Below are 24,686 nucleotides of genomic sequence, written 5' to 3'. Positions count from 1 at the left end.
TTTAGTGTTTATGATTTTTATGAGCATTTTATATTAATAGTGCCTTTAATCTATAAAATTATATGTAGTTGGTTTTAGATTTTTAAAAAATAATACACAAATTATATCATAGTAGTTATTCTTTTATAATTTGCTTATTTGCCCAATATTATATTGCTAAGATACAAGTATGTTGATAGATATAATCTAGGTTATTTATTTAATTACTTTGTACTATTTCACTGGATAAATTTATGACATATTTACTCTTAAATTGATAGGCCTTTAGATTATTTCCTATTGTCTTCTTTTTCTTTAATGTAAAGCATCCATAAAATATTTATGTACATGATTTCTTGGGTCAGGTGCAGGAGTTTCTCTAGGGTATACTAGTATACCTCGGGACCAAATTGCTGAGTCAGAGAGCATACCCATGTTCTCTGTCTCTGGAATATTGTCAAATTGCTTCCCAAAGTGGATTTACCAAGTCACTCTCCCTTTAACTGTATGTGACATCTCTGTGCTCCACATCCTGGCCAGCATATAGTATTGTCAATTTAGGGGGTAGGAAATAATATTTCACTATGGGTTTAATTTGTATTTTCCTGATTACTAGTAAGATTGCATATTTTGTCATTTTTTTTTGTCATTCATACTTCTTATTCTTTGTATTTCCTTCTTTTATAATTTGCTAATTATTTCATTTATTTATAAAATTGATGTGGAGAGCATATGTATTTATTATTATTTGCATCTAAGAGTTAAAAAGATTTTTTTTGCTTAATCCCTTCACCTTTTTTACCCACTCTCTCAACACACCTCTCCTCTAACAGCTCCAGTCTGCTCTCCATGTCTATAAGTCTACCTCCACCCCACTCCCTCATTCATTCTGTTCATTAGATTCTACACATAAGTGAAATCATGTGGTATTTGTCTTTCTCTGACTGGCTCATTTCACTTAGCATAATATTCTCCAGGTCCATCCATGCTGTCATAAATAGTAAGATTTCATCTTGTTTATGACCAAGTAATATTCCATTGTGCAAATGTACCACAGCTTTTTTTACCCACTGATGGGCCCTTGGGCTGCTTCTAAATCTTGACTATTGAAAATGATGTTCCGCCGAAACCGGTTTGGCTCAGTGGATAGAGCGTCGGCCTGCGGACTGAAGGGTCCCAGGTTCGATTCCGGTCAAGGGCATGTACCTGGGTTGCGGGCACATCCCCAGTGGGAGATGTGCAGGAAGCAGCTGATCGATGCTTCTCTCCCATCGATGTTTCTAACTATCTATCTCTCTCCCTTCCTCTCTGTAAAAAATCAATAAAATATATTAAAAAAAAAAAAAAAAAAAAAAGAAAATGATGTTCCAATGAACATAAGGGTGCATATGTTCTTTCAAAGCAGTGTTTCCGGTTTCCTCAGATATATTCCCAAAATGGAATCACTGGAACACAAGGCAGTTCCATTTTTAATGTTTTCAGTTAATTCCATACTGATTTCCACAGTGGCTGCATCAATCTGCATTCCCACCAACAGTGCACAAAGGTTCCCTTTTCTCTGCATCCCCACCAACACTTATTGTTTGTTGATGTGTTGATGAGAGCCATTTTGACAGGTGAGATGGTACCTCATTGTGGTTTTAATTTGCATCTATCTGATGATGAGTGATAGGGAGCATCTTTTCATATGTCCATTGGCCATCTGTATGCCCTCTTTGGAGAAGTGTCTATTCAGGTCCTTTGAATTTTTTAATTGAAATGTTTTTTCTTTTTTTTGGTGTTGAGTTGTATAAGTTCTTTATGAATTTTGGATATTAACTTCTTTTCTGATGTATCATTGACAAATATATTCTCCCATTCAGTGAGTTGTCTTTTCATTTTGTGGATGGTTTCCTTTGCTGGGCAAAAACTTTTTAGTTTGATATAGTCCCATTTGTTAATTTTTTTTGCCTGAGGAGATATATCACAAAAAATATTGCTAAGAGAGATGTCAGAGATTTTTACTGCCTATGTTTTCTTCTAAGATTTTTATGGTTTCTAGTCTTACATTTAAGTCTTTAATCCATTTTTATATGGTATAAGAAGGGGGTATAATTTTATTTTTTTGCATATATCTGTCTTATTTTCCTAACACCATTTACTAAATAGACTATCTTTACCCCATTGTATTTTCTTGCCTCCTTTGTCAAATATTAGTTGATCACAAAAGCATGGATTTATTTCTGGGCTCTCTAGTCTGTTCTACTGATCTAAATGTCTGTTTTTATGCCAGTACCATGATGTTTGGATTACTATGGCCTTGTATTATAGTTTGATATTAGATAGTGTGATTCCTCCAACTTTGTTCTTCTTTCTCATGATTGCTGAAGCTATTCGGGATCTTTATGGTTCCATAGAACTTTTAGAATATTTGTTCTAGATCTGTGAAATACACCATTGGTATCTTGATAGGAATTATGTTGAATCTATAGATTGCGTTGGGTAGTATGGACATTTTAATGATGTTAATTCTTCCTATTCATGAGCACAGTGTATGCCTGCACTTATTTGTATCTTCTTTAGTTTCTTTCTTCAGTGTCTTATAACTTTCTGAGTAGTCTTTTATATTCTTGGTTAAATTTATTTCAAGGTATTTTTTGATGCAATTGTAAATGGGATTGTTTTCCTTGTTTCCCTTCCTGAAAGTTCATTATTGGTGTACAAAAATGCAACTAATTTCTGGATATTTATTTTGCATCAGCTATTTTACTGAATTCATTTATCAGTTCTAGTAGTATTTTTGGTGGAATCTTTAGGGCTCTCTAGAACAGCATCATGCCATCTGCAAATAAGACAGTTTACTTCTTCCTTATAAATCCTTTTTTGAACTACAACATCTTTTCCTCACCAATGAATTAGCATAGCATTTTTCCATCTGTGGATTAACATAGCAGTTAACTCATTGTGTAACATTTTGTTTGTGTATCTCTTTCTCTCATAAGGCTATGAATTCAAGTGTGAACAGGAGCAGACATTTTGATTTTGATTTTTCTTAGTCCCTGGCACAAAGGTGACATTCAGCAAAATTGCTTGAATTGAATTGAGAATGTCACTTAATTTAACATGTTTCCTATTATAAATTTGAGATTTTTACTTACATCATTTTGAAAGCATTTTTGTCAGTCTTTTTCATGTGACATATACATATATATCTACATGCATACACACACATATAAATATATATCACTTGAAAGAGTGACAATTTGCAATGGAGTCAGGTTAATTTGGTCCTTTTATTAAACTTTAAAATAGGGCTTCCCTCAATTTGCAGGCAGAGTTTCTCTTAGAACACTTCTAAGGTCAAGATAGGTTAATATATTCAGATGGGATTGAAATAACAGATGTATTGCTATTTCTAGTCCTGAGCTGTTGGGGAAGCAAGGAGGAAGGAGGCATAATTGTACAATGCTTTGTCATCTTAGCAGCTCATCAATATTAGCAGCTGACACAGGCAAGTGTTTGCTAATGAATTCTATTGGCTGACACTGACTTTGTCGCTACAACCATTGCTTCCTTGACATCTCTTAGATTGGCATGTGGCACAAGACTCCGTGCGCAGCTGGTACCTTGGATTTGAATGTGCTGTGAGTTCTCTGGCATTGTTAGTACAATTCCTTGTTATTGTCACCATGTCATACCTTTGACATAAAAAATGGCTGCATTTCGTCTCTGTGTTTATTGCTTTATATCACAGTAGTTATGTTTTAGTTGATAGGACTTTTTATAGTGGCAGCAGATAACATGTTAAATTAGCTATGGACTGATGCATGCTCAATTTTTGAATTGCTCAAGGAAAGTTGATTTTAGTAAGAATTTATATAATGAGAAGCAATTTAAGTAAATTGGGGGTTGCAGTGAGAATCATGAATTTGTAGAACTGCTTTTTATGTAAGATGTAACTGTTTTTGACTAAATTTGAGGTTATATATATTTTTTATTTTTAAACATTTTAAGTAGAAGAACTTGGGATTGTAAAAATGTATTATCATTTGAATGATTTGTTTGTAGAATATGTTTCAAAATGCAATTTTAACTTCTTAACATATTCTTAGTTATTTGTTGGGATTACAAAATATAGAAGCCACAATTCTCACATTTTCCCCTTTATTGTTCCTTGAACTTCTCTCTCTCTCTCTCTCTCTCTCTCTCTCTCTCTCTCTCTCTCTCTCTCTTCCCCTCCTCCCTTTTTCTTATCTCTGTCTCTCCTGATCCCTCCCTTCTCTCTTTCCTAATCTGGCATCCAAACATTTTTCCCCTCTTCAGGTGAAACTTAGCACTCAACTTTTAAAGTTTTATTACCTGTTCCACCCCCCCTCCCCCCACCTGCCAGTGTCCTTTGAAACTAAGAATTATCCACAGTAGTGACTGGAGATAAGATTGCTATTTATGGTGCTGCACATAATTACACTTACTGTTGGGTGTGTCAAGTCTACGATGATGGAATAATAAATGGGTACTGAATGTTCCTGCAGCTTTTATTTGTGAGGCATTGCTCATGCAGTCAGGGTCACATTACCTAGATGTAAGTGAAATAAAACCGGGAGAAGAGGACTTATCTAACCCACCATGAAGGCATTTCAGAGTGATTTGATTGTTTTTCTCTACTTTCTAGCAGGTGGCTATGTGTACATGTGCAATAGCTGGAAAAATTTTTAATTTAGGTTAATAAGAAAGAAAAGTACTCTTTGCCTTGCAAATGCAGGCATCTTTTTTTCTTCTAGAATTCTTAAAATTGGGAAGATTAGTACATTTTCATTGCCTTTTCAGCTGTAACTGTTCACAATGTCCTTGTTGTAAAGGCCTTTTCACCTCACAGTTAAGGGGGCAGTTGAATCATGAATTTTTATTCCAGAAATTCAGCACTTGTGAAGTTCTGTAAAATTTTGTCTCTTCTTTCTTTCTTTCTTTCTTTCTTTCTTTCTTTCTTTCTTTCTTTCTTTCTTTCTTTCTTTCTTTCTTTCTTCCTTCCTTCCTTCCTTCCTTCCTTCCTTCCTTCCTTCCTTCCTTCCTTCCTTCCTTCCTTCCTTCCTTCCTTCCTTCCTTCCTTCCTTTCTTTCTTTCTTTTTCTTTCTTTTTGTCTAAGAAGTTATTTTGCTAAGACTTGAAGGTTTTTTTGAGATGATGCCAGAAGTTACTCTAGAAATGTGTTCAGATTCTATGACAAACACCCACTTCTTGGGAGACCCTATAGGATGGATAGATCTGATTTCTAATCCCCTGCACTTATCCTGTAGATAGCTTCTCACTGGAAATTGCATCCATAGGAGAATTTTTATCTTTAGTAAATCACGGGCTCTACCTGGGCGTTCTCACATCGATACCGAGGGGCATGGCCAGGTTAACCTGAGAGTAACACCTCCACTCTCCTCCTCTCTCCTGACTCCAGTCTCATAGTATCTAACTGCCTACTACCCCAAGTGGCATCTCTGAGACACACAGTTCTGAGAAGCATTGTAGGACAATGGTTAAAGTTATGTTGCCATGGAGTTAGGCAGACTTGGATTTGAGTTCTAGATAGATCATTTGCTTGGTGTATGACCCTGTGAGAGGTTATTTAACTATTTTAAAAAATATTCTTAGGACTTTATTTTTAGAGAAATCTAGCCTCTAATTTCATGTTTACCATGATATCATGACTATTATCACCAACTCTGATTATGTCAAAATTCTATCTGGGATGTTTGAAGATAGCAGGTTTCTCATTTATAGCTAGGATACTGGTCAACAAAAGGAATCAATGATTAAAGGGTGGAAGCCCAGCAGGGTGAGTCTTAGCAGTTTTACAAGGACAGTTGTGTAGAAGCCTTCACCTTATCAAGTATAGATCTATTGCTTTGAAGAGATTATTGTGTATAATCTCTTACAGTTGTCTCCACATTAAGCATCTACTCACACTCATTTTCTTATTCATGTCCTCAGAATTCTAGCCTCATCTCAAGGAATCTCTTATTTCCCCTGCTTGGCAGTCTCATAGCTTATTAAACTTTATTTTCCTTTATCTTGGTGACTTCTAAGTCTACATTTACTACTCTCACTTCTGAATTCTAGTTGTATATTTCCATCTTCTACCTGCAGCCCAATAATACCTCAAATTTATTATCTCTATAATAAAGTGATTTCTCTTCTTTTTTGCTAGTGGTATTCGTGTGTCTCAACTCTACTTTTTAAATTTCAAAATAGAATAAGTTTCTAAGTGTAATCTCTAATTTTATTTATATATATGTTTCATATACTTAATGGGCATTCTCAATGATTCAAAAAGTAGGAACATATACTACACATATTCCCTGAAAATTTATTAAAATATATGAACTGCAAAACACAGGAAACAACAAAAAATGAGGAAGTATTTAAAAACAAAATGATAAAAACAGGTGCTAAAATATTTGTTATAGCAATGAATATAAAGGGAACAAATATCTTCTTTAAGGCTTTCATGGAATCCTACCATCTCAAAAGTCCTATATAATAAAAGGCTAATATGCAAATTGTCCCCTGGATGGGAAGTTCGACCGGGAGTTCAACCAGGAGTTTGACTAGGGGGCAGGGCTGGCCGGCCAACCACCTGTGACCCCTCCCCGCAGCCGGCCCTGCCCCTGATTGACCCCCCCCCCCCCCCATCAGGGGCAGGGCTGGTCGGCATGGCTGGCTTGGCCTGATCAACCCCCCATCAGGGCAGGCCAGCTGGACCCACCTATGCACAAATTCATGCACTGGGCCTCTAGTAATGTATAAATTTCTTAGGCTGCATTCCAAACTCTGTATTCTCTCCTGGACCCATCATAACCGGCCTGATTCATATGTCCTAAGTCCTAGATAAACAGAACTGTTTTCTATGCACACACCAATTTTGGCCTTAGCCTTGCTTACATTTATCACCTTTGCATGTTTGTTCATTTGTTTTCTATCTGCACTTACTCCTTGGATAGGGGTTATAATTGAATATCAAGGCTTCAAGCGATCTATATATCTTGATAATTCCCACATTTATATTTTCAGACAAAATCTCACATTCAAACTCCTGATTCAACATCTTTACTTAGATTTCTACAAGACCTCTCCAACCCTGCATGTCCAAAATTTAACTCCTATTTTTTCTCAGTGTAGATTAGTTAGTTTTTGTCCCATTTCAGTTAAAGGCAACTCCATTTTTTCCAGTCACTCAATTCCAAAACTTTGGAATAATCACTAACTCCTCTCATCACCCATACCCCACAGCCAGTCCATTAGCATCACTATGGCTCTCTCCCCCAAACAGTCAGTCTCCCCAGTTCTTACTTCCTCCACAGCTACTATCTTGGTCCAAAACCAATCTTTTCTTGCCTAGATTTAGTGCAAAATTAGTGCCCCCTCTTCTCTCTCTTTGCTTCCAACCCATGTTACCCCACGGTCTATTTGCTTCCAACCAATGTGCCATAAGAATTTTTAAAACATGCAGTACCTGACAATTTAGTCAGGGGCACTGACCTCTTGTCCTTAGATTGTCAAATAAAAAAAATGACAACAGCCAACATAACAATAGCTGTCCAGGGTGAATGTATCAAAATTATACTTATTTTTTTGTCAGATCAGCAAAAATTATATTTTTTGGTGTACTGCAGAATTTTAGTAATTAGTTTATGGGTGCCATAGATTAAAAAAAAGATGAAAATTACTGGTCTATTATCTTCTTTTATTTTTAAGCGTAAACATTTATTCTCTTGCAAAGTTTTAGATTCTCCCACTCCCAGCCCTTTCCGGGACATTTTGTCAAAGCAAATCAGTTTAAATAAGCCAATATGATTAGTGTCTATTGCCCAATAATTGCCTGTACATATAAGATAAAATGATTGTTCAGTTATATTTTTGCTTCAGGCTAACAAAGAATTCATTGTCCCTTTTTGATAATTGATACTTGTGATTTGTTAGAAACAAGATAAGCATATTTTGTACTAATATGTTTTAATATAAAGTATATTCTTTTAATATTTTTACCTTTTTATATTTCACTTGATATTAAAAATATCAAAGCTACAGAAAAGTTTCAAGAATAGTAAATTTCAAGAAAAGCAAAAATTTCCCTAACTGGTTTGGCTCAGCAAATAGAGCATCGGCCTGCAGACTGAAGGGTCCCAGGTTCGATTCCGGTCAAGGGCATGTACCTGGGTTGCGGGCACATCCCCAGTAGGGGGCGTGCAAAAAGCAGCTAAATTGATGTTTCTCTCTCATCGATGTTTCTAACTCTGTATCCCTCTCCCTTCCTCTCTGTAAATAATCACTATTTATTTAAAAAAAAAAAGAAAAGCAAAAATCCTTCATCTAGATTCACCAATTATTTAACATTTTGATGTATTTGCTTTATACCTCTATATCTATCATTTATCTATCTATCTGGCTATCATTTTTCTTGTTCATTTTTCTTGAATCAATTGAGAGTAATCTATGAATATTATGACATTTCATCCCTAATAGCTCAGCATGGATTTTTCTAAGTATAAGAAAATTTTCTTATGCAACAGTTATCAAATTTAGGAAATTTAGCATAGATACAATAATGTTTCCTAACATATACCCTATATTAATTTTCTCCATTGTTACTACTCTGATCTCAAATTTATCCTTTCTTTTCTGGAGTAGTGGAAAATAATCACACTGCCCTTTATAATACAAAGTAGGGCAAAAGTAGGTTTCCAGTTGTGAGGATATGAAACAGAATGCTTGTATTATTATTTATTAATTATTGTATTTTTCATATGAGCAACTGTAAACTTACTTTTATTCCACTCTGTATTGCCCTTTATAGCATTATTTCTTTGCAATACAGAATGCAGTCTGGGATCATGTTTCATATTTACATATCATATCTTTTTTGGTTTTCTTTATATAAGATAGTTTCTCATCTTTTCTTTGTCTTTTTTGATATTGACATTTTAAAAGTGAGGAATATTTATTTCGTAGTCCTTTTACTTGGGTGGTTTTTGCTGTTTCCTCCTTATTAGATTTAGGTGATTTTTGACCAGAATGAAATATAAATGACATAGTCTTCTTATCTTATCATACATATCATATCATATCATATATCATATCACACCAGAAAGCACAGGATTTCAGTATGTTCACTTAATTTTGATGCTAATGAACACTTGTTTAAGGTGGTATCTACCATACTTGTTCCTTTTGCAATTAATACATAGTCTAAGAGGAGATATTAAACCTCCTTGTATTAACTTCTTTTACTTTTGTTGTGTGGTTTAATGTTGTCAATTCTAAATCTGTTAGGTTAATTTGTTTCTGTTTAGATTAACGTTTAGGATCCCCTCCATTATTGTTGATTTGATTTTATCTTTTAAACATGTAAAACGTTTGGCATGATTTTTAAAGTCAAAACTATGCAAAGAAGTATAATTTAAGATATAACTCCCTCCTGCTTTTTCCTTCCTTTCCCTCACTTTAAATAATCACTATTTATTTCTGTTTTATCTTTTCTGTTTTCTTTCCTAATATAGTAATCAGAATGACTCTTTCAGAAGAAGCATAGTGAAATCATGTTACTGCTTTGCTCCAAATATTCCAATAGTTTCCCATCTCACTCAGAATAAAAACCAAAGCCTTAGTGTCTGACAGACCCTCATGATCTGGCCCCCTTCTCAAGCACTATTGTCTCACCTCCTGTGGCTCTTCCCCAGGATCACTCATCTTCAGCATCACTAGCCTCTGTTCTTCAAATATGACACATATTTCCCCATCTTTGGGTCTTGGCTTTTGCTGTTCCCTCTTCCTAGAGTATAGATATGTGCATGGTTTATTTCCTCAATTTTCTCCAATTCTCTTTTTAAATGTCACCTTCAAGGAAGTCTTCCCCAGTTCAATCGATTTACATCTATTTTACTCCCATCCTCGGATCTTCTGGTGCTCCCTATCCATCTTCCATGCTTATTCCCCCCCCCCCACCCCCGCCCCTCAGCACTATAACTTCTAACATAGGACATTTATTTTATTTATTGTCTGTCTCTCTCCCATGGAACAGAGGCTTCAAAAGAGCAGGGATTTTATGTATTTAGTGCACTTTTGTATTTCTAGGACCTAGAATAGTGCCTAACACATAGCCAGTGCTCTTATCAATATTTATTGAACAAACAATGAGTGAATGAACATGGTTGAGGAGACAGCAGTAGAGAACGGCCTTTGAAAGGTCCATACCATTATGGCACCAAAGTTATAACACTACACTGTGGCTGCAACACTTTGGCAACTGTGAGGGTGGAGAGTAGGGAGGTGTTACACAATCTGCTTCAGGGATATAAACTGCTGAGGAGGTGGAAGTTTCTAATTTATAGCAAATAGCTTTGGGGTGTAGATTGTTTATTAATATGAATGAACTGAATGAATTAATTGAGGTGGGTAGTTTCATAGAGGGAACATATTTTAAGTAAAGGAAGTGTTATTCAAAGAAAAAAAGGAAATCAGGAAGGAAAAATAAAGCAAATGGGAATGAATACAATGAAAAGGGCAAAGGAATCAGACTAGTAAGGAGACCCTTGAAAGCTCCTGGTGGCTCCTCCTGAGCGGTCCTGCTTCTTCACCCTGGGACGGCTGGTCAAGTAAGTGTGTGTGTGGCAGTGAGACCACAAGGATATGTTTGTTGGAAGAACATTACTTTGCCCAAATAAAAGAAAGCAGATTTAGCCTGGGCGATGCTGCCATTTGCGGAACTGATTAAGAAGAGTTTACCTAAAGAGCACAAAATAACTTCAGATGCTTATGAAGAAAATACCTTTTTTAGGCTCTGCTACAGTGTGAGATCCTTGCCCTTTGCCAGGAGGCTGTCTGCCAGTTGGAAGCCGACTTTCCGTAGGGACGGAAGCTGTACTTGGGGAATGCGTCCAAAGGGAGAACATCTGGATGGGTTGAACTTACTCTGTATTGAACTCAATTTCTTGAGCGGAGCAGCTCCCTTTGGGAGTCTTCAGAAAGGGCTCTGGTGTTATTTTCGCTTTAGTTCTTGTTCCAAAGATAAAATATGCATATTCTTATGCTAATGTGTTTTCCAGCTATCACACATTTAGTTGAAGGCAGGTGGTTTTGGAATTGAGGTAAAATAGTTTGTCTCTTTTGAAGAAAGTCCAAGGGAAAGAGAGAAACATCTGAGTGGGCTTTGAGGCATCAAACTTCCTGAACATGTCCAAGGTCAGATGCTGGAGTTCAGGGAGGAAGAGGTAAGAATATGACCTAAGTGGGAGACCTGAGAAACAGGGCAAGACACACCAAATGGACTGGCAGTCTCTTACCCTTCTTTGCTTTCCTTGTGTTTCTGTATCAGATGAGACAACCTTGATGCCAAAGTTGAAAAAGACAAGTGAGCATGAGCAACCATAGACTATGTCATTACTTAACTTTATTCATGAAGATAAATGCCACCCATCCCATGGTTATCAATGAAAATGGAGTATCCGCTGGTGAAAGTGGGGGATCTCTTTCCCCACTGGGTGTTGGCGGTTGTGTCCTAACAATATCTCGAGAAAAAGAATTTTCTGAGACTCACATAGGAGGATGAGTGATTTTTATTTGTGTGGAATTACATCCTTAGGTTTGCAAAGTCCTATTTCCCTTAATCCAGTTCTGGAAAACGTGCAGCTGGGGATTCAGTAGAGCTAGAAGCAAAGCCAGTGTCCAAAGCTTTTGTTCTGTGGTGGAGTTGGGTCCAGTGAAGCATTAGGTTAGTTGCAGTCCATTAGTCCATTGTGTGAGAGGTCCACGTAGGCAAATGCAGGAGCACGAGAGCTCTGCAAGCCAGGAGTCAAGCATGAGCAAGCGAGAGAGAGAGCACCTTTGTTTAGGAGCTTACCTTAAACCTTCCCGTGCTTGCAGCGGCTGTACCTATTCTGGCCAATGACTTGTTCCCAGGTGTGACTGACAAGCAAGTATCTTCCCTATGTCACCCAGACCTTACTGGGCATGTGTCTATTCTTCCTTTGTCCAGTCCCTTCCCCTAGGATCTGCAGGGAACAGATCTGGACTGTGTTAAATTGCAGCTTCCTGGCAAAGCAGCACAAATGAATGCCTATATTATTTGGCCTTTCCTTTGCTCCTTTCCTTGTATTAATGACTAGGTTAATACAGTGGTATCACCACCATCTCTCGATCATATTCTTTAAATTACAGGAGTATCAAAGAATGTCTCCTGAAGCACATCTGTATCTTATATGTTAGGGTAAATTGGCTTCTCAACTTGGTTGGGTATTGTTTATCAGTCCCAATCAGGCTCAAAAAGCATTGTGACATAAAATCAGCTACTATGCACTTGAATAATTTAAATTATTCCTATTGCAATGGTCTCAAAATGAGTAAGCACATCACAGTGCTTGTGCCAGGCATGGGGAGAAGTTATTAATCTATATTAATTTTTATTTTCACTATTTTAATTTCCACTTAGGTGCATGGTTTACATTACATATCGTGCAAGAGCTCATACATAAGATAATAAATATTCATATAGTGAAAGCATGTGCCCAAATTATTTTATCGGTGGGTACACACTCCAGAAACCTTGGTGACCACTGTCCCAGTGTGCCCTTTGATACCCTTACCTCAGCTTAAACAATCTTTATGTGCTAGTACCCTGAGACTGGGGCTTCCTCCTTCAGGAAGTATCTAATAAACACTTAAGAGCTTCAGCATTATAGAGGATGCAACCCATACTGGAAGGGAATTTCTTTGTCTTCTTTTTTAACGGGCATGCTCATTATTATGTTATGGATGATACCTGAATAAATTTTTTAAAGATACTTTTTAAAGTAACATTTTTTCCTACAAATTAAAAAAAATAGAGGGTTACAACAAAACACTTGAACTGTTTCTGGTGGAACCTAAAAAAACGGAAAGAAAATATAATATTTAGATAAAATTATGGTGTGTTTTTTAAAAAATTGTGCTCCCATAACAAAAGTACATTTAAAAGTACAACATAAGCATTTCTCTTTTAAAGAAACCTGATTTTCTCCAAAAATTTTAATTGTATTAGTAATAAATTGATTCAGGATTTAAAAAATACGTATAACTGAATTTGCAGAGATTCTATATACAGTGGGGCCTTGACTTACGAGTGTCCCGTGTACATTTAACCATGCTGAGTTACATAACTTTATTTATTGAAAAGAGAAGTCCTTTCACAATAATAACATTTCAATAAGGCTAGAATATCTATTTTCAGGGTGTAAATACTATTGGGAATTGCCTTAACTGAGCTTGAATTTTGGACTGCTTGGTCTTTATATCACCTGAAAATGTTTATATCCCAAGGCAATAAGATAATTTTACTCCCAGTATTTGAAGCTGTGCCTTTTCTTTTAATAGAGTGCAGAATGTGATGGAACACATATTTCGGGTCTGAGCATTGAGGGTTAGCTGAAGGACCCGGATTTAGGACAGTCTTATTTCTAATGAATGGCTCATGCAACTCAAATTCTGAGACCGTCCTTCACAGAATGGCTATGCCTGACCATCTGAATCTTTCAAGAATCAGAATCAGAATGCCCTTGAACAGCATTTCAAGAAACAAAACCAAACACCGTCCTGTAACATCAAATACACTTGAAGAATTTGCTAACACTTGAATTAAATCCAAATATTGAGTTTATCTTTACACTAAAATCTGTATTGAACATTTTTTAAGTATTTAGTTTGAACTGCTGCCAAACTTCAACATTTTCAAAGATTATGGAACTGTAACAAAACTAGGCCATCAGTATATACTCTGAATTAAATTGGATTTGATCCAGGGCATTTGTCTTATTTTCCTGAATTAAATCTCCTCACAGCAGTCGCATCTTCATGGTGCCCATTCGACCATAACTAATTTTTAATTCATCTTTGCTGATAGTACCTCTCCTTAACAAGGTTTTCAATATCCTTACCTTTCATTTGGAAGTATCATTCCTAGAGAGATGAAATTGAGTTGAATAATCTATGAGTTTTTATTTGTTTTCTGATTCTTTATTTCCTTTCTTGTGTTGTTGCATATTAGGAGTATGCAGAAAATGAGCAGTTCTCAGAATTCACCTTCCTATCATTAGATGGAATCTGACCTTTGAGGGATTTAAGTTTTCTCCTCAACTCTTCCTCAGTGCTAACCCCCTACCATGTCTTCTCTGGCAGAAAATGCTCAGGCTTCTATAGAAAGCATACCAATTGTTTTATAAGGATGTGTTGAGATACAAAAGTTATGCACAACAACTACATTGAAGGATACCTATTCTCTCTTAGAGTCAACTAGATTTACAAATTACTCAAGCCTTTTCAGGAAGATACTCACATCTCCATAATCAGTTATCGTGTTTGATAGCCTTATTCTAAGTCTTTCACTTTAACTTGTTTTTATTTTCACTTTTTATCCAGAACAACTTCCTTTGACCATTAAACTATTAATCCTTCTGACTCCAAGACAGTCACTTTGACCTTCTTATTTGGAGCCACTGGTTGGTATGGGCTCCAGTTGTATGCAGGACATTTCATCTGGGTTAAGTGTTGTGCGTGTGTGTGTGTGTGTGTGTGTGTGTGTGTGTGTGTGTGTGAGATAGAGTCTTATACACACCCACACACACACGACAGTATAGCAGATGATTTTGGCGTGCATGACTTTAAAATTCTCAAGCAGTCTTGAAGCTCCAAGTCATGGAGTCATAAATTGACCTGCAATTATGTTGAACCTGAACTTGAATTCAATGTATTTGAGGTTAATGTAGGGGAGCAAGTTACTTGGCTAGAACAAGGTTACTCAGCCTCAGCAAGGTTGACATTTTGGGCTAGATAGGTTGTTGTTGAGGGAGGCTGACCAGTGCATTGTAAGATATTTAGAGACATCCCTAGCCTTTACCCATTAGATGCCAGCAGTACACCTCTCCCCCATGTTGTAATACCAAAAATGTCTTGAGACATAATCCTTGGGTGTCAAAATAGCCCCAGGTTGAGAACCACTTCTGGGTTATAAATGAAAGTTAGGCCTTTGAAATTTGATTCCTGAGAACACATTCCTTTCATAAAATTACAAAATTATCTTAAGTTTTTGTTTTTTAAATATGCTTACTAAATATTTAAAACTAAATACTATAAAACCTATATTCCTTTAAAGGAGACATCTAACAGCTGAAGCCTCTAAAAATCTTTTTCAGTGAAGTTTGAACTAAATACTATCTCTTTTTCTATTGCGTAACACTGTTTCCAACATAGGCATTCATCATAGACACCGTCTGAGAGAAATTATTGATCAATTGAATATAGGAGAACATGGAGAATGGAAAGATTTTAATTCAAGGAATCTGGCCAGGAGACTGGATTAGCCTTGTCCATAAAATAGGAATAAGGGTTTGTTTTCAAGACCTGTGGAAGATAAATGAGCGAGTTTCAAATAAATGGTGATTTTGATGACTGCTAATGAAATCTAACCATTCCTCCACTGAGGTGGAGAACAAGCAAATGACTTGGCTTTTAATGTCTGGGAACAGCCTCAAATGCTCCTAGGATTAACTCTCATGATACTTCTAAACCCTAGGCCTCCCCTTATAGATCTCTTTCAATTATACTCATGTCTGTTGTTTGAGAACTTGTAAACATTCAGCACATTCACACATTCCTATTTACTCTCATTTCTTTGTACTTAACTAATTTCACGATTTCTGCTTTTTAATTCTTCAGATTTCAGAGTCATTTCTCTACTCAGCAAAACTGGCAGTGAACTGAGCTTGTGTTTCTGAATACTAATCCACGAAGATAGTTTTCAGAAGGGAAATTGCAGCTAAGTGAAGCACTGATAATTTGTCAACCTGGATTCTTTGTACAACATGACTTGACTAGGATCTGGAATTAAATACCCGAGAGAGAGGATTAAAAATAGAAGGGGTTTCAATTTCAGAGCGTGAATTCTTGCAGTATCTTTCCTGTCCTTTTCATTCCATTTATCACATACCGTGGCACTACCATTTCTGCAAATGAGGCAGTGTTTCCTCTGGGACTTCCAGATTAAAATGGAACCAAAAGGGCTGAATTCTTTTGGCTGGATTTTTCTACAGATGGGGGAGTTGCCATCTCAATGCAAATTGTAACATATTGGCCTAGAACTAGTATATATTGTACCCTTCAAATGGAGACCAGAACTGGAAAGTTTTGCCTTTCTTACATAGCTTGAGATATGTTTGATTCATTTCAGTATGGGCCCATATTTGATGATGGGCTGGGAAACATCTCATTTGGTCTTGTTTCATTTACATGTAGGCAAATAGTACCATGAGAGTTGGGCAGGTTTTTCAGAACTTTTTCTTCGTTGATCATATTTTCCATTCAAAATATATTACTATAGGTATAATTACATTATATCTATAATGTAGGAAGTGTATTATTACTACTAATATACCAATAGTGTTATAAAATGACATAAATAGTATGATAATAGAATTCATAATATAACAGAATAGCATTCATAATAGAGTGGTTATAGTTTCTCAATAATTGCAATATTTTGAGATGCTGACAGAATTTGTAAGAAATATAATTCTATTGACTTTCAATCACTTCAGCGTATGGTTTGATTGGTTTTATTGAAGTGAGAATGGGTTATAGAGTTATTGACTCTTAAAGCTGCACAAAGCTTGCAGATCACCTGGTCCAATGGTTTTCAAATTTGTTAACCTCAAATTCAGTGTGTGTGTATTCACAGAAATCTGAAACAGTCTCTGAAATAGTGCTCATGTGGATATTTTCTATTAAATTCTATTTTGTTTCATTCTATTCTTCTCTTTTCTAATTCACTTAAGAATGCTGAACAGGACTCACTCATAGTCATAACTTGTGGTTTGAAAAGCATCGATCTAGGTCAAATAGTTCATTAGCAGCTAAAGTGAATGTTCTTTGAAAAACACATATGGAATTTCAGAGTCAAGTCACTTAGTGTTTGGCCCTTATAAGATGATTCATAGCTAATTCAGAAAGACTTTCAGACTGCTCCGAGGGAATTCAGGAGGCCAGCAGGACCCACTGCACAGGCACAGGCACACTTGCTAGCTAATCTCTGCTCCTGGCCCTGTGGCACACCAGGCCCAAGAAACCTGACTCATGTTGTTGGCTTTGGTTACCTTGTATCTTTGGCATGGTGGTGGGAGACACAAAAAATTCCCAACTTGCCTCTTTACAACGCTGGGCCTTGGAGAACCCATGGACAATGCAGCAGGAGGAGTCTCAGGAGCAGGTGCCAGCACTTCCTGCTCTTCCCCGGGCTGCCATACAGTACGTGCTTTGAGCACGTCGCTTAACCTTTTAGGACCCTATTTTCTCCTTCTGCAGCATGGGGACAATAATATCACCCATCTTTCCTCCCAGGCTTTGTGAGGATCAAATGAGAGAATAGGATAAATGCTTTTGAAACACCACAATGACACATGCATAAAGAATATTTAAAAATATTTCCCTACTTGTCAAAAATAGGCATAATTTTTCCTTTATTTTTAAAACATAGAAAGGCGTGAACAGGATTATATAGAATTGTTCTTGTATTTTATCTAAAGAAATAACATTAGTAAAATCAAAGGTTGGATTTGCTGTTTATATTTTTCATACATATTACAATAAATGATACTATTAAAATGTTTATTTGTGCGTCTCCTAAAAGAATCCTGAATCAGAGCCAGGGACACATGCCTCTCACTCTGGAATGTGATGGTGAAGAGCAGACGGTTGTTTGGCCATGGCTAGACCTAGGCTCTGACCCCCCTCCACCTCATTTGCTCCCTGTGTGACTGCCGGCAAATTAGTCAACCACTGACAGGCTTGGTTTCCTCCTTGGAGGAATGAGGATGCCCCTGCCAACCTCACAGTGTTCTAAAGACATTTATGAGATAATGGAGGGGCTGGGAAATTACACCTGGCCCACCATCTGATTTTCCAAATCAACTTGGGTGGGCACACTGGCAAGCCCATTTATCTGCACATTTTCTGTGACTGCTTTCCCCCTACAGTGGCAGAGTTGAGTGGTTGTGACAGGGAAAGTATAACCCAGTAAGTCTAAAATATGTATTATCTGGCCCTCTAGAGAAAAGTTTGCCAATTCCTGAGAACTGCCTGATAATGAATGTGAAGCACTAGCCGTTTCTGGCACATAGTAAATACCCAAAGAAGAATAGCTGCTTTTTTTTTAACGCAGTGGTATTGGAAATGAAGGCGACATGAATTATGTTAATACTGATGATAGTAGTAATAGATGATGGTGGTGTTAACAGTGATGATGGTGATAATAATCTATTTTTGGCTACTAGCCTCAATTCCTATTACCCCATTATAGAAACCACTCTTTACATTGCCCAAATATCTAACACTTGAAATTTTTTTTCTTTCCTCAGTATTAAACTTATTTTTCAGCAAAGGATCTGAGACTGGCTATGAGGTAAAAGAATGAAGTTCTAGATATTTTAGGCTTAATCAGCAGGAGTGGTATTTTGAGGGGAAATACAGATCTGCTTCTTGTCCACTTCTGCAAATAATCTCTTCATACTTATTTTTATGAGGGATTTTTGTCCCACCGCCCCCGCCACTAAAATTACATTGTTAGTGTGTACCAGAGGCCTTCACGTGTGCAGGGCTTTTCAGATGAGTCCTGGTCATTTTCTTGGATCTCATGGGTTTTCTGGGAAAAATATGCATATCTTGTCTGGACTTTTTTTTAGATTTACAAAGCTAAGAGAAGGAGAAGAAATAATCTTTATTCATAATTTCTGGGCTGTAGTATAAAGGTTTCCTATGAAATGGATAATTTTGCTATAACTATGGCCCAAAAGTGTAACCTATTTTTATTATGCACCGACCCTGATATGTCTCCAAGTAAATGAGACTCACTCAAAAACTTAGCATCTGTTTTTTTTTTCCCTTCCAGTTCTAAATTCATGAATAGGATCTATTTCTTTCTTTAAAGCAGTTTCCCTGACAACTAAACCACCCTTACAAGATCAGAGCAGTTTGTCACTTTCAAAGTTTGACTTTCTGACAAGGCCTTCTGGCTCAGGGGCATGAAAAAAACAACATCCAAACACAAACATTTCTAAAACACTCAAGTAGGGAATTATAAATTGAAACTACATGTAGGCGACTTTTCTGTAGAATGGTGTCAGTCCCCAACATCACCACCCTCCCTAACCAACCAGTGAAGATTGCGATCTGTTGAGGTAGCTATCTTTGTAACAGAGAACAGATGGGAGTGATTCTTAAAGTGGCTAAATTACCCTAAAGATATATTCTTGGAAACAGTGGGTAGGAGACGATACAGGAAGATTTGCAGCAGGCAGCCACACAAAGTGAACTCACCTTGTTATTGTTCAATCTTGCTTAACTGTAGGCTGAAATAGAAGTATCGGTCACAGCTCAGACTCAACATGGGGACACAGACTTTTGTTCCCTCTGCTCATAAAGAACCCAGAAGGTGAGAGGATGGTTCTCAACTAATTCTCAGACTGGCTTTTCATGTATCACTATTATTATTGTTCTTTCAGCCCTTGCTGCTGCTTCCCCCCGCTGCTGTCCTGTTTATCGGTGACCAGCATCAGAACCTCATTCAATTCCGGGGTTCTTTCCCCTCCACAATCCTATTCCAGCTCCAGCTATAACGAGAGTGCAATGGGGAGTGGATAGAATGCTTACGGTAGGAAAGAAGGATGGAGTACATAAGAAAGTAGGCTGCTTTCTTATGTCATTTCCTTCTCACCCCTTCACAAAGCGGAGACACAAATTTAAGAGTCCTCTAGAAAGTTATGACACTCTTTAGAGACCCCCAAGTGGGTTTAGATTGAAAGAGAATTGGAGCATTTGAGAGAAGAGTGGAAACAACAACAGTGGATGTTTAATCAAAGTATTTTCATAATGAATTTGCAGCAGGATCTCAAGATTAATGGTGAGTTTTCTTCCTTGGAAGATTTTCCCCTAGCGCACAGTGTTTCTCATAGCAATAGTCAACCAGGCAGCTCTCCCCCACGGGCTGGTACTTCAGATGGAATGTGTCTGGAGGCCCTGGCAACATCTAGCACGGTGGTAGGCGTTACACGGAGTTAAGTAAAAGTGCATGTTCTGTAAAACAAGGGCCTTAAATCTTTCTAAGTCAATGCTGGTTGTAAGATGCAGAAGGAAAATGTTTTGAAAAAAATACCTTTAGATACCTTTTTTTTTTTAGGGCATGAGTAGATTCATCTCAGGAACTTCGTACAGGTATATTTCTTAGGCTAGGCATATACTACGTTTTAATGAAATATTCTGTAAATATTTACCAAACACCTATTGTAGGTTTAATATTAAAATTGGTGTTTGGGGAAGAGAACCATAAAATCTAGACACTGGGTAGTAGACACAGAGATGTGGTGCCCAGATCCTTCGCTGAGGAGGTCTTGGTGCTGAGCTGCAGGAATTGTGGTTGGCAGACAGCCTGTAACTCACCTCCTTCAGGGTCTGCCTCATCTGCAAACAGATGCTTTGCTGAGGTCACATCTTCCCGGGGCAGCCATGTCAGGTGAAGGCCTGGCCACCTTGGCTGGATACAGATTACTCTCATGGTAATACTTACTCCTGAGCTCCCTACTCCGTTTTGCTGACTCTGTTAGGTCTGCTTCACAGTTCAACTTCCCTGTCTGCCCAATCCTCTTCTGCTGCTTTCCTCTCACCCGTGTTAATATCGAGGAAACAAACGGCATCCCGAACTTTGTCTTGAGACCTGTTTCTGGAGAAACCACCCTGCAAAACCCGGTTTTAATTACCTTACAGATAATTCAAGAGACACGATTATCCAATGGGCTAATTGATAATGTGACACAAAATATAAATACCACAGCATTCATATGAGAGGGAAAGAGTTGAGCACTTCCAAACTCAGATATAGATTCCTGGTAGATCTGAACTGATTTCGTAGAGTGAACCCAAGGGAGACTGAGGAGACTGACCTGGCTAGAATGAAGGGTACATGTTAGGGCAGAGTTAGAAATGAAAATGTTGTTAATTCACTTAAGATTAGATCTGGCTGTAGACAAGAAAGAAAGCTCACCACTGATGCTTACTTCTCTATCACATAAAAAAAGTTCAGAAGTTGTCAGTCTTTTCATATCATCTCCAGAGTGAAATTTTATCATCAGTGTCTAATGTGGTCCTAGAGATCCAGCCATCACATCCAAATTCCAGAAAGCAGGATGGTGGATGTAACACAGAAGGGCATTGCACACCATTTTAAGGAGATTTACTTTTAATTGCATCTCAGTGGTCACAGCTTAATCATATGGCCACACCTACCAGTAAGGGAGGATGCAGAATATAATCTTTGCTATTTCAAAGTTATAGTGACAATTTTTTATTATTTAAAATCATTCTAAACATGTATTTTAGATTTATAAATAGGCATAAGAGCTAAGATATATCACTTTAATTCCCTTAAATAAATTCTAAAATAAAGTATTTATTTGTAACTACATTTAGAAAGCTGTTTCAGTGTTGTGATTTTCCTGAAGCTGCCCAGAATAAAACCTTTAAACAAAGCAGCAACATACACAGCTGAGAAGAATTTAAATTACAATTAAAGAATATATTAGCATATTTTATTTCAGATGATAGAAACAAGTAGAAAATAATAAAAAAGCAAAAATCTGGTGTCTTGAAAATGATGGTAGCAGTAAAACATTTCTAGAATGATTGCAAAGAAGAGTTATTTTATATGTGTGTATAAAATGTCAATATTTTTAGACATATTTAATTAGGCATTAATATTAATAATCATCTAACATATGATGAGCATTTTCTACATACCAGGCACTATGTCAAATGCTTTATGTCTATTGTCTTAATTAATGGAGCCTATGAGGTAGGTTTTCTAAATGATCTGTTACAGATGAGGAAATGGAGATTTCGTGCAGTTAATAAATCGATCAAGATCATGCAACTTATTAATGGTAGAAACAAGCCTCAGGCCCATGTTTGTCAAACTCCCCAATCCAATCACTTGCACTATGGTGCTTGTGTTAGAGCCATCAAGTGAAACAGCAACAAGGAGAAGCTGGGCGTTGGAGAGAGGGCAAAAGTGGAGGTGTGCTTGGAGGCCCAGCTAGTCTCATCAGGCCAGAGAGAACTCAGGCAAAGGGAGGAGGAAGTGCTAAGTCTGAGTCTCTGGATTCTTTCTCTCAGAGGAGGGAGCGACACAGAGGAGTGACTGGGGAAGAGGCAGGGCAGGGGGGGTGCAGAGAAGACAGGGAAGAAGACTTTCCTGATGATGAAAGGAGCCAACAATGTCATTAACACAAAATTTCAGAAAAAAACATCAATGATATGAGCAGTTAAGAGGTCATTCATTGATTACCTCTAAAAGTGTTGGAAGTGGCTGTGGGAATTGGTGGAAGAAGGAAGAAATAATAGATGAAACTATTAAAACATATATTCTCACCCTATTGTTAGTAGTAGCTGACAATAATAGTTAATATTTGTTGAATGCTTAGTCTATGCCAGGTATTGTTCCCAGTGCTTTTGGGTATGAATTCATCTAACCTAACCCTATGAGGTAGCTACTCTTATTATTCCTATTTACAGGTGAGAAAATTGAGGCAGGGAGATGTTAAATAATCTTTCCAAATTCAAACAGCTTTTAATTGGCAGAGTTGAGATTCAAACCCAGCTTTCTGGCTGCTGAGCCCTTGGTTAGTAGCCTAGAAAGGCCAAGGTTTTCTTTCAAAGTAATGAACTGGTGAAAGTCCACAGACTTTTTTCAGAGATAAAAATCTCATGTATATTTTCAGAGGAAATGTTAGGGGTACTTAATGATTATTCATTCTTTCCCTAAAAAACTATTTTGGAGAGGGGTTCATTTTGTTTTATTTTTTTCTTATGTCATTTTTAAAAGGAAAGATATTTTAAAAAACAATTTAAGAAAAATGTGAAGTCCTGAGGGAAAATAAATCGCGTTTTCACTAGTAAGCTTATTGAGAGAATTGAAATGATGCATTATGGACCTTAGCAAATGTCTCCAGAAAGAAAGAGAGCTTTCTATCTTTACAGCAAAACATTTTAATGACTATGTGCTGTAACAATGATGTTTCTGTGTCTCAAATTCCTTTATGCCTACGACTGCTCAACGGAATGTCATTAGAACCTCTAGAACTTACTTCCAAGGCTCTCCCATCTCCTACACAGTCACGTGTTGATTTGAAAAAAATATATATATGCATAGCTGGACATAATACAGGATGGGTAGCAGAATCTAAGACTTACAGACTGCCTGCCTGCTCAGCATCCCTAATCCTGTCCAGGTAATCAGATTTATTAATGTCCATACATGCTTTCGAAAGACTAAGAAGTGATTCTTAAAATATTTCTACCAGGAGCACTATAATTAGATTTCTGAGTAAAATAGTCCTGTGATATTGAAAACCAAAGACTTGAAAAGTGTTTCTGTTTTAGAATTTGCTGCTAATTAGACTAGATGGGCTTGATGGAAATGAGTTTGCCTTTGCCTTTCCATGTAGATGTATCAATTAACAAAATCACCAGTGTGAATGGATTTTCACTATATACAGAGATGTGAAATCTAAAAGAAAAAAAGAGTTGAACAGAAAAAAATCCAAATACTAATTTTAAAGAAAAAGTAGCTTGATGTATATATTCAGTAATAATATTTTTATGAAATTTAAAAATGATGATTATGTAACTGGCATTTCTTGGTTTTGAATATATACATAATGTTAGATTGTTAGTTAATTTGGGCAACTCAGCATTATTTCATATAGCTACAATATCAACTAATCATGTCTGAGAGCTTATCAGATTGTAGGCATAATGTTAGGAATGTCCCATGTGTAATTGTACTTAATTATCACAAAATCCCGATGAGTTAGATAATCTAGTTTCCTAATGGAAATGAGAGAACCATTTTTCATTGTAAACTTTTAACAGACTCTTTATTGTAATCTGTGAGCAAATTTGATAAATAGTGCTCTTTTCAGGTAAGATAGTTGATATTTCAGTTTCCCTGTTATAATACACAAAAATACCTTTAAATGGTCTATTTTATTAACTTGAAAAATTTTTTCTTATATCCTGCATATTACTTCATCACACACTGTGAGAAGAAAATAAATAAAAATATTTTCCTCATACTATCTTTTATATTGCTCCTTAATACCTTACCCTTGAAACAGTAGCCATTTCTGACTAAGGGAGCCTTCTATCATCTAATGTGATTCAGTCAGAGACATTTCAGTGAGAGGTTAAGTCCTAGTCATAGCTACTAACTTACCACTAAGGTGCGTCCTGAGGAGAAAAGCTTTGTGTTTTAGCTCCCATTTCTTTACACTTAACCCATAGCACCTTTGTTTCTTACCTCTTATGTTCTCTAGGGTAGGCATACACTGTTCATTCATTCATTCAACAAATGTATGCTTAGTATTTACTAAATGTGAAACACTAGGGATGCAGTGGTGATCAGAGAAAAAACACATCATTAATTTCTATCTTTATGAAAGACTGCACGACAGCGTTGGTCCCAGGATTCTTCCCATCTTGCAGGAATATATTGGCATACTGGGTAAAAATTACTGTCAAATCTAAAATTAGAAGGAACAACTCTCCCAGTGTAATTTGATTCACTTGCAAAGCTTCACCCACTCTGTTATCTTTTGCAAGTGCATATGCACCTT

General features: G+C 36.8%; 1 protein-coding gene across 9 annotated transcripts in view; it reads left to right on the top strand.

The window, feature by feature from the left end:
- Positions 1–24,686, top strand: part of MLIP (muscular LMNA interacting protein) — a 239,603-nt gene that overhangs the window by 71,773 nt on the left and 143,144 nt on the right. The window contains exon 1 of one of the 9 annotated variants that reach the window (XM_070418381.1): positions 3,569–3,619. The exons of 7 other annotated variants lie outside the window; for them this stretch is intronic. In XM_070418381.1, the coding sequence (XP_070274482.1) occupies positions 3,596–3,619 (24 nt within the window). In that variant the 5' untranslated portion in view covers positions 3,569–3,595. Of the gene's footprint in view, positions 1–3,568; positions 3,620–19,415; positions 19,454–24,686 lie in introns of those variants that run through there. One more of the 9 variants, XM_070418385.1, reaches the window with a different exon arrangement.

The sequence above is a fragment of the Myotis yumanensis genome, unplaced genomic scaffold (assembly GCF_028538775.1).
Source record: "Myotis yumanensis isolate MYYU_CA2020_CCGP unplaced genomic scaffold, mMyoYum1.0.hap1 SCAF_6, whole genome shotgun sequence".
Classification (NCBI taxonomy): domain Eukaryota; kingdom Metazoa; phylum Chordata; class Mammalia; order Chiroptera; family Vespertilionidae; genus Myotis; species Myotis yumanensis.
The sequence above is the reverse complement of the archived record's forward strand: the minus strand, read 5'-3'. Positions and strand labels throughout refer to the sequence as shown.